Raw genomic sequence first — 13,265 nt, forward strand, 5'->3', positions numbered from 1 at the left:
GGCTCAGTAGTTGTGGTGCACGGGCTTAGTTGCTCCATGGCATGTGGGACCTTCCCAGACCAGGGCTCAAACCCGTGTCCCCTGCATTGGCAGGTGGATTCTTAACCACTGTGCCACCAGGGAAGTCCCTGTTCCCTTACTTTAAAGAGGAAGTATTTCACTGTGATTTTTTTCTCCTGTTTGGACAGAGCTGTGTTGCTGCTTTCCTTGATGTGGTGATTGGAGGCCGTGCAGTGGAGACCCCGCCAATGTCCTCTGTTAATCTTCTGGAAGGGTTGAGCAGAACTGTAGTTTATATAACCTACAGTCAGCTTATTACTCTGGTAATGGCTTTATTCTTTAATAGGACTTTCTCAAAAGTCATTTATCTGAACATGGGCAGAGTCCTAGATGAGTACATTGTGTGAGAAATACATATTGTGTTTGAAAAACTGATTTCATAAGCTAAATGCCCTTTTACTTTTGCCAGGTGAATTTTATGAAGAGTGTGATGTCTGGAGATCAACTGAGAGAAGATAGAATGGCTCTTGACAATTTATTGGCAAACCTACCCCAGGCAAAGCCAGGAAAAAGCAGCAGTTTGGAAATGACTCCCTACAGTACTCCTCAGCTGTCTCCAGCAACCACTCCAGCAAATAAAAAGAATCGATTGCCTATAGGTAAAGAGAATTTCTCATATTGAGGCTTTCCTTTAAATTTAATATTTCTTTCTTAGCCTTTGTTATTGCTTAGCATTTGGGAATATAGTTTTAAATAATTTGGAGAAGTTCTTCATTTTTACTGGTGGTATTTCAATTTTTTTTTGGCTGCCTTGGGTCTTTGTTGCTGCGTGAGGGCTTTCTCTAGTTGCGGTGAGCGGGGGCCACTCTTCAATGGGGTGGCTTCTTTTGTTGCGGGGCATGGGCTCTAGGTGCGTGGGCTTCAGTAGTGTGGTATGCAGGCTCAGTAGTTGTGGCTCGCAGGCCCTAGAGCGCAGGCTCAGTAGTTGTGGCGCACAGGCTTAGTTGCTCTGCGGCATGTGGGATCTTCTCGGACTAGGGCTTGAACCCGTGTCCCCTCTATTGGCAGGTGGATTCTTAACCACTGTGCTACCCTGGAAGCCCTAATTCAACTTTTAAAATTAAAAAAAAAAAAAAATTGCACCAGATTAGTTAAGGTTCATCCGTAGGCTTAAGCTTTTTTTTTTTTTTAAATAAATTGATTGATTTTTGGCTGAGTTGGGTCTCCGTTGCTGCACGCAGGCTTTCTCTATTTGCAGCGAGTGGGGGCTATTCTTCGTTGCGGTGCGTGGGCTTCTAATTGCGGTGGCTTCTCGTTGCGGAGCACAGGCTCTAGGCACGTGGGCTTCAGTAGTTGTGGCTCGCGGGCTCTAGAGTGCAGGCTCAGTAGTTGTGGCACATGGGCTTAGTTGCTCCACGGCATGTGGGAGCTTCCCAGACCAGGGATCGAACCTGTGTCCCCTGCGTTGGCAGGTGGATTCTTAACCACTGTGCCACCAGGGAAGCCCAGGCTTTAGCTTTATCTAGACATACTTGTTATAATTAATTGGAATCATGCCACTTGCAGTATACTTTGTTTACTTTAAGTCATCATTTGAATTATGTACTGTCATCATTTGAATTATGTAGCCCTGTTCTTTCCACAGAGTTCTAAATAATATAATAAACTAATATTATTTGAGAAATTTCTATCAGTAAAGTTGAAAATATATAGTTACTATTTTTTCATTATTATTAATAGCCAGTCTTTTATTGACTGAGTTAAGATCTTTGTTATTTTATAAAATAAGGCAAAACTTCTGTTTTGTCAATTTTAAGAAATAGGTTTAATTAAGCCTTATTTCCTTAGTAAACATTTATCCATAATAAATCTATATAATCTGTAATAATATCTATATAAATCCACAAACAAATTGAGCATATGTATACTATGTACCAGGCACAGGGTAAGCATTTTCTAAATGTTCTTTCACATTTAATTCATGCAAAAAATCGACACAAAAAGTGGTCTGATCACTGTCCTGCAGGCGGGGCACTGTGTTCAACACTGGTCATACAAAGACCCGTAAGTCAGGCCCTTACACTTAGGTTAGTTGCTGATAGTCCAGTTGGGGAGAATGAGAAGAGACCAGTACCCTTCAGTGTACTGAGTGTCTGATGGAGATAAGCATAGAGGGTTATGGGGACACCTAACTTAGTGGTGTGGTGATGCTGTCAGGAGAAGATTCGGGAGCAGGTGAAGGCTGCACTTTCTCTTGGAGGATGAATGGAAATTAGACAAAGTAAACAAGACACAGAGAGAGTGTTTAGACCAAGGGAGCAGAGTATTTTAGTGCCAACTTTTTAACGGTCATGAGGAGCTCAGCAGCAGTTAGTGAGCGTGAATAGTTACTATATTTTATACATTCTTTTTTTTTTTTTTTTTTTGCGGTACGCGGGCCTCTCGCTGTTGTGGCCTCTCCCGTTGCGGAGCACAGGCTCCGGACGCGCAGGCTCAGCGGCCATGGCTCATGGGCCTAGCCGCTCCACAGCATGTGGGATCCTCCTGGACCGGGGCATGAACCCGTGTCCCCTGCATCAGCAGGTGAACTCTCAACCACTGCGCCACCAGGGAAAGCCCTATATTTTATACATTCTGAATAATGGGATTTCATTTTTAAACTCCCATGAGCTGATTTGTTAAGAATTGTCAGTTTCTTAAAATTAATCTACCTTACTTTTAACATAATATGGAATAATATTATCAACATGAATGTGGCATCATATTCTTCAAGTCTTTGGCTTTCATCATCTCAAAACGTCAATTTTCAGAATTATAAATAGAAAAAAAGTAAACCTGACATGGAATGATTTTTAATATTATAGGCTATTAGCACTTTTTTAACATGAAGAAATAAATGATTTTTGGTAAACCAGAGATTCTTTTTTCCATGATTCACTCGTGTTATTTCGTTTCTTTTCATCCAGAGTGTCATTCATTAAATAAGAGTATAATGGAAAGTAAATTTCAAATGTTTGCCCAGTATTATTTTGTATAGTCATGTGACCTGGTCATTGAACTTATTTCATATTTTAAAAGATGTGTCCATTATTCAGAGGGTTGATTTTCTTTCTGTTTAATGCTTTCACAACCCAGGACAACAGTTCGCAGCCATAACTGTCTGGGATTCCTTAGCCACCAATCTTACTGCTCATATTATTACTCTAGTAACCCCTTTTGGTGGGTAATAGGCTGTTCCTTTTCTTATGTAACTTTTATTTAAGAAATAGTTTATGAACTTTTGCTCCATGTGCATGTTGCTTTTGCTTTATGTAAATTGGTACATAAATTTTGATTACTTGCATTTTTATAAATTATGAAGTTTGTTCCTTAAGATTCACGTAGTTGTTCATAAAGTTGAAGTTAAGTTTACAATTCAAGAGAAGACAGTGAGGGTCAGCAAAGAAAGGTGTAAGTGAACCTATTTTAGACTTTTGGAAGTTGATGTGTGCTTTGAGTTTTGAAAGTAAGAGTGATTGATGAACTGATCTACAGCATTGTGGAGAGAACATGATTGTTTATAGCTCTGTCTTCAAGTAGGTCAGCTTTCACCAAAACTGAAGTTGAAAGACTTTTATTATAATTGAGTGTTTGTGCTTGATGTCTGCACTTTTATTTGCCCTGAAGGAGTATCTATTTAGTATTCTGGTTGTACTGAATCTTATTGTCCTCTGAAAACAACCTGACACTTACCACAGAAGACTAAAGTTCATAGAGAAATTGTCACAAACTATCTAAATCTTTCAGTTTCCAAAAGTTCTTGTAAGGGAATTCCCTGGCAGTCCAGTGGTTGGGACTCCGTGCTTTCACTACCGAGGGCCCGGGTTTGATCCTTGGTTGGGAAACTAAGATCCCACAGGCTGCTCAGTGCAGCCAGAAAACAAAACAAACAAACAAACAAACACAAAAACCCACCAAAAGCAAAAGTTCTTGTACGATCTATAGTATGGATTACTTTAGAAAAAGGTATTACTTCTTTACTTATAAGTAGGGGAAAAACACCCCAAAGTAATTAGATCCTTCATTAATTTAGAATGTTCCCATAAAGCAGAAAGGAAACTTACATTCAAACAAAGAGAACTCTTCTGCATCCTTAGGAAGAGGTTAATACATTTCAGGAAAAACTGTGTTTTCAAAAACTGATTCTGGTTTTGTCAGCAGTTGCCGACGTGTATAACTTTTTATGGCTATCAGATTTCTATGTGAAATTTTCTAATGCTTTTAAGTTTAGTTATTAGTAAGGGAGACCTGTGGCAGCTAAATCATTTTGTTGGAGAAATAGTTGAAGTTATTATACCTTGAAAAGATAAGGAATAAAATAATGCTTTTCTTGTCACTCCTGAGTCTTAAATTGATTGGGACGTGTTTGCTGTTCTGCACGTGTAAACTGTGTCACTCCCTGTCAGGTGAACATGGATCATTGTTTCTGTTGATCAGTTTTGAAGGAGAATTTGTATTAGTCATTAGTAGAGTAGCTGGGAAGATATGGGTTTTTTTTTTTTTTTTAAATTCATATTCTCACCACTCTTTTTGTGCATGTGCAAATGTTCTACATTAATAGAAAATATATTTTTGTATTAATGTGCCATTTTCTTCATTTTGTCTTTTTCTCTAAATTATCTTACTTGAAATTGTTTTATTAGCAACTCGGAGCAGAAGCCGCACCAATGTTCTGATGGACTTACATATGGACCATGAAGGATCAGCTCAAGAAACCATCCAGGAAGTGCAGCCAGAAGAGGTGTTGGTCATTTCCTTAGGAACAGGTCCCCAGCTTACTCCAGGGATGATGTCAGAAAATGAGGTATGACTGTATTGTTACCCTTAACTTGTAGCTATTAATGTTAAGAACTTCAGATTCTTTTCTTCTCAGTAAAGGTCACTTGCTTCTATAAATCAGTATACATTTAACAAATATTTTTCATTATCTTCAGTGGGTCTGCCATGATACCCCATCAAATGCTCAACTCCCTGTGAACAGTTCTGGAGGTCCTTCACATTAATAAACCTGTGGCACTGTAGTTGATAACCAGATCCATACCAAAAGGAATTTTCCTAATAGTAGTAGAAGAGGCAGGAAACCAGGAAATTGTGTTGTGGAAATTGAAGAGACTTTTCCAGTGACCTGTAGGAAATATTTTATGTTTCTTTTCTTTTTAATGATATAGTAGTGGTATTCCTGCTTTAAAGAGCCAAACAGTATTTAGAAATAATTTCTGTTCTTTGACTGGTTGGGAAGAAATGGAAGAGATAATTGAAAGGAAAACTAAGTAAAATATTTTAAGGAAATGGGGTTGGGGATATGAGAATCAGTTTTAAGATATTTGTAAACAGAAGAACTTGGGACAGAAGCAAGAGGAAAGAAGTTTTGACTCTCTAAACATAGGAGCCTCTTGTCATAGATTGTGACCTCTTGAGAAAGAAGCATTCAACAAAGCCTATTCCTGGCCTGGGAAGAAGGGACCAGTTATAGTGGTTGATACAGTGATGATGGTGGTTGATTAAGTGGCGTGACTTGTAGGAAAGAGGACCATCAAAATCCACAACCCTGTCCCCCCACACACATTCAAAGTGAATAAGCTGGCAAAAACTGTCAGAATCAACTTTTTGGGAACTCTAGAATGTAATAAACTTGTGGCAACCAGGGGAAATGCTTAATGAAGAAAAGAACTGCTGCGTTTCAGTAAGAGAGTCTGTGGCATTTTACTCCCCCTGTTACTGTCCCCCGACCCCCCACCCCAATGGCAGCCTTGAAGACAGCCGCCAGCATTCCTGCGCAGGGTAATATCTAGATTGTGGTATGATCCTTTTGTTTTTCATTAATTCATACCACTCTCAAGGCCTTTAGATGGATTTTTCCTGAAGATTCATTGCACATTGCTCACTCTGATGAGTGGGAAGGCTCAAGTTATCTTACAAATACAAAATGTAAAATCTTTATGTCTGCATTTAATTTCAAGCAAACAGGGAAAAGATTCTATTTTTAAATGACCTTTTAAAAGCATCACATGAATAAATAGATGGAGCCATTAGAAAACCTTTAATTTACTGATTTAAATGCAGGGTCAAAACAGCGACTTAAGGATTTTCTTCCTTTTTTTTTGGCTTTGTGTTGTTTTTTCTTTTTAATTGAGGACACTCTTCTTCGCATTCCAGCAGCAGCCTAGGAACCCAGTGGTTGTGAGTTCAAGTTCCAGGTGTGCTTAATACATGCTGTGACATCCAGCAAAGCACACAGTTCTTCATTAAGTTGGAGATACACATACAGAGCTGAGTTATGAGGTTTGTGGGGAGTGAGAAGTAATTGTTATTTGGAAATCATCTAACAGATAGAAAGCTCTGTAAAAAGGCAATCAGCTCTGAGCTAGATGTGGCATAGAAGTCATACTTCGGCTTCTGGTATGGACTTTGTGGCCGTGTGTATGGTGATCAAGTGGAGGTTCTAACTAGACTGATTAATTCTGGTGCCTACAAAATAATTTGTTTACATGTTTTTTTCCTATTAATTAGTTTATTAACTTTTAGAAAAATGCACACAAAATTAATATGTCACTTTACTGTGCCAAATGCTTTATGTGCATCTTTTTGTTTAATCCTCAACAACTCCATGGCATATATACTGTTACTATCACCATTTTATAGATGAAGAAGATGAGGCTCAGAGAGCTTAAAATACTTATCCAAGTTTACATAGTTGGCCCATGGCAGAACTGGGAGGACCGGACTGCTGAGTCTGAAGCCTCTGACACCTGCAAACCTAATCACTGCTCATCGATGTCCAGTTGCCTGTTCAGTTGCTGAAACTGGTAGGGTGATGGAAAGACATAGGCTCAGTTCTTCTAACTGGTACACTTTTATCCCAGGGGTACTTAAAAACTTGATTGGAGCCCTATAAATGGGTTTTCAGTTAAAAATGATAATTTAATATTAAGACGAACTTAAATATGCATTTGCCATGGTTTGTTTTCTTATCAATAATCTCTCAGTTGTGATAAACTAATGGCATTTTATTTTTCAGGTCCTAAACATGCAGCTTTCGGATGGAGGACAAGGAGATGTCCCTGTCGATGAAAACAAACTCCACGGTAAACCTGATAAAACCTTGCGCTTTTCCCTCTGCAGTGATAATCTGGAAGGAATATCTGAAGGTGAAGGGTTACTTCATTCAAGGAGTTGTGTGATTCAAGTAATATTTTGTTTTGTGTTCTTTAAAGGAGCCTTAAAAATTACAATTATGCCACCTGTGCCTCTCACTGAGGAGCGTAATGAAGTTTTCCTCTAATGATCTTGAACAGTTGGCTGTAAAGATTGTTTCTTTGAATAAAATTGACATTGCAAGAGACCTTTGGTCATATAAAATGGAGACGATCTAAGTCTGCTTTGAGACTTGAATAATACCAAGTTTTATTTCACTAGTATTAACATATACCAAAGCTTGTAGAGCTCCTTTAGAGGGATATAATGCATGTCTAAATGGAAAAAAATTGACTCACTAGTATTTCAGGGTGTTGTGTATACTGCTAATGTTTTAATGAAGCAGAAAGATACAATGGAAGTAGGATAGGAATAAAAAAAATTAAAAGGCAAGATTGTAAAGTGAGAATATGTCACTCCATGCGCTAGAACAAGCTTTTTTAATGAAAAAGTTTCAGTTTGACTAACATTTTAAAATAAACATAGATGGTAATAACTTTTCCTTTTTTTCTCACTTTTGAAAACATAAGTAGTGTACATTCATTCTAGAAAATGAAGGAAAAATTGAACCATCTGTGACCCTACCATTCTGTTAATAACAGTTAACATTTTGGTTTATTTATAGCAAAATTAGGCTTAGGCTGTTTTGTAACCTTTTTTTGTTTAACAATATAACAGTAACATTTCCCTTTGTAATTTAGCATTCTTAAATAACATGGTTTTTAATGTCTATTTTCTTTAACTTCAGTTGGGCATTTATCATAATTTAAACATTCTTCTGTGATTACACATGTAGATTGCTTTCACTTTTCAGACATTGTAAGAAGCACTGTAACAAGCGACCTTAGGTGAATTTTTGATTAGTTCCTTAGGATAAATTTCTAAAAGCAGAAATTCTGGCTTAAAGGGCGTGTTTATTTATAGGGCTTAACAGTATTAAAAGCACTTTAATCAGTCTTTTTAGTCTCTTATCAAGGCATGAAAAATTACATGGTGGCTCATGACTGTCAAAAAAAGCTCACTCACAGTATAAACGTTTCTCTAGGTCCTTCAAATCGTTCTAATTCAGTATCCTCACTAGACCTGGAAGGGGAATCTGTATCAGAACTTGGAGCAGGACCTTCTGGGAGTAATGGAGTTGAAGCTCTACAGCTATTAGAGCACGAGCAAGGTAAAGTGAGGTTGAATTCAGCTGTTCAAGCAGCAAAAGAATTTACCTGGTTGCAGAATAAACAATCTGTTTCCATGTAAGTTGGCTGTGTTCAGTTGATTATATAATGACCATTAAACTTGCATTTACTCATAGTTCCTTCAGGTCTTAAAAATGTGTTTAGTTGGCAATTCCCTGGCGGTCCAGTGGTTAGGACTCAGCAGTTTCACTGCGGTGGCCCAGCATCAGTCCCTGGTTGGGGAACTAAGGTCCTGCAAGCCTCGCGGCTTGGCCAAAAAAAAAAAAAAGTGTGTTTAGTTGCTAAGTGGATTATTCAGGCTAAAATTACATAGAATAGTTAAAATGAATTGCTTGAATTCTGTAATATATGGTGTTTCAATTCTGTAATATTAAATTTTTAAGGGATACTAAGATAAATACGCAGAGCTCAAGGAACTTAGAACAGGGAGAGAATGACACACGAATGATTAAAATTATCATAAAAGTGCTTTGGCAGTTCTGAGTGAGAAATACATGTGGTTGAAAGTGTAGGGAAAAGCTTATTGGGAGAAAATAAAAACCTCAAAGCCTGGCTGGCATTGCATTGGCTGAAACTAGAGATATTCTAGGTGAAGGAATAGTAGTATAAGCAAGTCAGGGAGGTGGGAAGCCATAGTACTTACTCAGGAACTGTCAAGTAGGGTAATAGGGTGAGGTAAGGCTGAAAAGTAGATGGATCCCTTTTGTGCTTTAGGAAGATTAACATGAAAAAGTCCTTTGGATTTGTCCATTTACAGATCAGTGGTGGCTTTCAGAGGAATGTTGAGGGCAGATGCCCTCAACTGGATTTGAGGCAGTGACTTTAGTGTGTGTAAAAATCACCTGGGGAGTTAGGGGGGAAAAAAGGCATTTCCCATGTCTCATTTCTAGAAATCCTGGATCAGTCTATTTTTGGAAAGGAAAAGAGTATTGCCAACTGGGTTATGTGTGGGGTGAATAAAAGTAATGCTATGTTTTTGCTGGATCAGTTTGTCACTATATTATTTAGGATTAAAATTTCTGCAGATAACAGAAACCTAAAATAATATTAGCTTAAGATAGAGAGAATATCACCTCTTTAACAAGCCGTCTAGGTGATTCTGATATGGGTGGTTGGCAGTTTACACTCGTGAATCCTAGGTTAAGAAGTGAGTGGGGACTTCCCTGGTGGTCCAGTGGTTAAGGCTTCACGTTTTTTTGTTTTGGTATGGGTTTATCTGTTAATTATTGCCACAATAATGCTGCATAACAAAGCACCCCAAAACTTGGTGCCTTAAAACAATAAACATTTATTTTTGCTCTCAAGTCTGTGGGTCAGCCAGGTGGTGGTTCTGATTTGGACCGGGCTCATTCATGCATCTCTCGTCGTCATGGTTGAGTAGGTAGCTCTGCTAATCTTAGCTGGGGGTCCGTTGGTCACTGGGGAGCTGGCTCATCTAGGATGACCTTTGCTTTGTTCCATGTGGTTCCTCATCCTCCAGCAGACTGGTTTCAGCTTGTCCTCATGAGAGAACAAGGATGAGAAAGAGCAGAGGTTTCTAAGTTCTCTCTTGAGGCCTAAACTCACAACTGGCACACTTCCTCCTTACCTTTTGGACAAAGCAAGGAACCAGGCCTGTGCAAATTCAGAGAAAGGGGAATATATCCCAATTCTTGACCAAAGTCACACTCTAGAGGACAGGGAGACAACTGATTGCATGGATGGCCCCAGTTAATTTACTGGAAGGGGGAGGACATATGCAGAACTCAATTCAGAGAGGGAAAGAGTACATCCGTGAGGGAATAATTCAGTGTTTTAGTACTATGTGCTGAGTGTTAATGTTAAAATATGTAACTTGAAGTTCAAAGACAAAAAGGTCTTTAAAGTTGATATAAAAAAATGATAGCTGTGCTACCATTTTTTAAGTGCTTAATTTTGTTTTTGATAGCTACAACCCAGGATAATCTCGATGATAAGCTAAGGAAGTTTGAAATTCGTGACATGATGGGACTGACAGATGATAGGGATATATCAGAAACAGTGAGTGAGACGTGGAGTACAGATGTCTTGGGAAGTGATTTTGACCCTAACATTGATGAAGATCGCTTGCAAGAAATCGCAGGTAACTGCTATTTAATGTCTCTGGAAGATTGCTGTTTATTCATATCCACCCACCCCTCATGGGAGGGAACTTCAGTGCTCTGACAAACGTGGTGTGTATGTTAGCAGTAACTGGGAAACTGAGGTAATTGTATGTGACAAGGCATTTGTGTATTTCTTTTTTCTTTACTTAAATATAGGTAGTATTTTCCCCTGTCTACATTTAAGTGCCCCTCCCCCTGCAAAAAAAGAAAAAACAGTCTTTTGAATCAACTTCTTGTCAATTCTTGTTTGCAGGACATAGTATATGTTCTCAGTCTATGATTAACATATTCTTCTTTTGAGACTAAACACCTTGCCCTAACGTGAAAATTCTTACAGGTTATAGCCATAAAATCTTTCAGAATAATATGATACTGAGATTCTCTAAAAACCGAGTTTACTTCTGGAAGGTTTAATTCAGTTCCAAAGAATGACCAGTGTTTTCTTTTTTTCTTTTTTTTATATCAAGTTTATCGAGGTACAATTTACATACGTTAAAATTTACCCTTTTTAGGATATTGTTCTGTCTGTTCTGAAAGATTCATACAGTCTTGTAATCACCATCTTTATTTTCTTTTTAAATCATGGAACATTTCAAACAAATACAAGAGAGAACAGTATAATGAACACCGTGTACCCATCACTGAGCTTCACCAATTACACATACATACATGGCCAGTTTTGTTTCATCTCTTCTCCCACCTTGTTATCCCCTCCCCCGATTATGTAATCACAGGTTAATCAGGCAGGTTCCAGACATTATTTTATTTGTAATTATTTCATGATGCATCTTTATTTTCTAAATTTTTAAATTTAACTTTTATTTTATATTGGAGTATAGTTGATTTATCAGTACAGTGTTGTCTTAGTTTCAGGGGTATAGCAAAGCGATTCAGTTATATGTATATCCATTCTTTTTCAGATTCGTTCCCCATATAGGTTATTACAGAGCATTGAGCAGAGTTTCCTCTGCTGTACAGTAGGTCCCTGTTGACCATCTATTCCATATATGGCAGTGTGCATATGCCAATCCCAAACTCCTAATTTATCCCTCCCCCCATCTTTCCCCCTTGGTAACCATGACGTATCTTTAAAAGGTACCTTTTACCAGTTTTTCCAAAGGTTCTTCATCTACTGAAATAAGATTGTTCTTTTATTAGGTTTAATCAGAAGTAGTGGAGCATTCTGAACTTGAGTATTTTTAACACAGGTTTACAATAATGTTTAATCTTTCTATTTGTATTTTTAAGCAGTGTAAATAGATTTCTCAATTGGTTTTGCATTATTTGTTCCAGATGTCAAAGTACAATAGTGTTTTTCCTGGCAGTGAGCTGTATTTGGGCAATAAGCTGTATTTGCAGTTGAATGAGTGCTACAGAGGAGATGTGTGTTTTCCTGCAAATATATTTTATTGCTCTGAATATGTGGCGAATGTGCCAGAAGAAAACATATTTGGCCAGTATAACTTTCTATGGTTAAAAGTCTCTGTTTGAGTGTTTTTAATCCCTGAAGGACTAAGATATTAGAGAGATGTTAGGGACACGTAAAATTTGCTAAAAAATCAAGGTGAAAACTAGTTGAAATGACTTGTCCTAATGATCTGTGTTTTCTCGATGGAGACTAAGGTGAACAGTAGGAAACTGATGAAAAGGAGCTTGTGTTATTGTGACCAAAGTGGGAAATTTATGTTTTTAGTGGTATTATTGATTGAAATTACTCTTTCCTTGGCTTCTTTCTTGTGAGTAGAGAGATTTTGTTAGCTTAGTGTTTGGCTTTTTTCCATCATCACTGCTCTTTCCCTGAGGACGTTTGTTAACCCTTTACTCCCCACTGGTTATACAGGTGCAGCAGCAGAGAACATGTTAGGCAGTTTACTGTGCCTGCCAGGTTCAGGGTCAGTGCTTCTTGACCCCTGCACTGGTTCTACCATATCAGAGACAACAAGCGAAGCTTGGAGTGTAGAGGTATTGCCAAGTGACTCAGGTTAGTATGCTGTCATTGTTTGCTTTTTGATTTGCACAGAAGTTTTAAATGTAAGGTATCCTAACTTCTATATTATGTACATTTTGTCAGATATACATTTGACAAGTACGAGGCCATCACATTGCTAAGAATTTCAAATGGAAAATTAGTTTAGGGTATTTTCTGTCCAGAAAAGATGGACAGAAAAGAAAAAATGCAGTGTTGGATGGCATAGGCTAAGATGGCAGGTGCTTTCTGACTCTGTTCAGTTATCTTGGAAGCAATCGTTAGTAACTCATCAGGATTCTATGTGGGACATTGAGTTCAGTATCTCCCACTAACTTATCACAACCACTCTGAGTGGTTGGATGCCTGGTAAGCATGTTTAGATTTGGAGAACTTGACCCAAAGATACCTAATGTATTTTTGAAATGCATTGACATTGAGGCTCTGGAATCCTGAGAATTATTTTGTGCAGGATTATTATAAACATATATAAAGTATTTTGTACTATCTCTTATGTATTGCATTTCTGCTTTTTTTCTGATTATGAATATAAATCCTTGTCTTCAACTAAATGTCAACTACCAGAATGCAAATATAAGTATATATCTGAACTACCTTCTTTTTGATCGCTTGGCTCAAGAATGATGAAGCAATCTTGATATGTGTTTTTTAATGTTACCACATTCAGACATGCTAACCTTTACATAAGGAGACAGTAGGATTAGCTCAGTATTGAACATCCATAGGAGTTAT

At 37.9% G+C, this 13,265-nt stretch overlaps 1 protein-coding gene across 7 annotated transcripts in view; it reads left to right on the plus strand.

Moving 5' to 3' along the window:
* Positions 1-13,265, plus strand: part of GAPVD1 (GTPase activating protein and VPS9 domains 1) — a 73,102-nt gene that overhangs the window by 31,214 nt on the left and 28,623 nt on the right. For 5 of the 7 annotated variants that reach the window (XM_079925841.1, XM_079925844.1, XM_079925846.1 and 2 more), the window contains 7 exons: positions 189-323; positions 470-659; positions 4,683-4,843; positions 7,058-7,187; positions 8,279-8,404; positions 10,351-10,524; positions 12,387-12,527. In XM_079925841.1, the coding sequence (XP_079781967.1) occupies positions 189-323; positions 470-659; positions 4,683-4,843; positions 7,058-7,187; positions 8,279-8,404; positions 10,351-10,524; positions 12,387-12,527 (1,057 nt within the window). The remainder of the gene's footprint in view (positions 1-188; positions 324-469; positions 660-4,682; positions 4,844-7,057; positions 7,188-8,278; positions 8,405-10,350; positions 10,525-12,386; positions 12,528-13,265) is intronic. The other 2 variants (XM_079925843.1, XM_079925845.1) reach the window with 1 other exon arrangement.

This window comes from Stenella coeruleoalba, assembly GCF_951394435.1.
Source record: "Stenella coeruleoalba genome assembly, chromosome: 7".
In the NCBI taxonomy this organism is placed as follows: domain Eukaryota; kingdom Metazoa; phylum Chordata; class Mammalia; order Artiodactyla; family Delphinidae; genus Stenella; species Stenella coeruleoalba.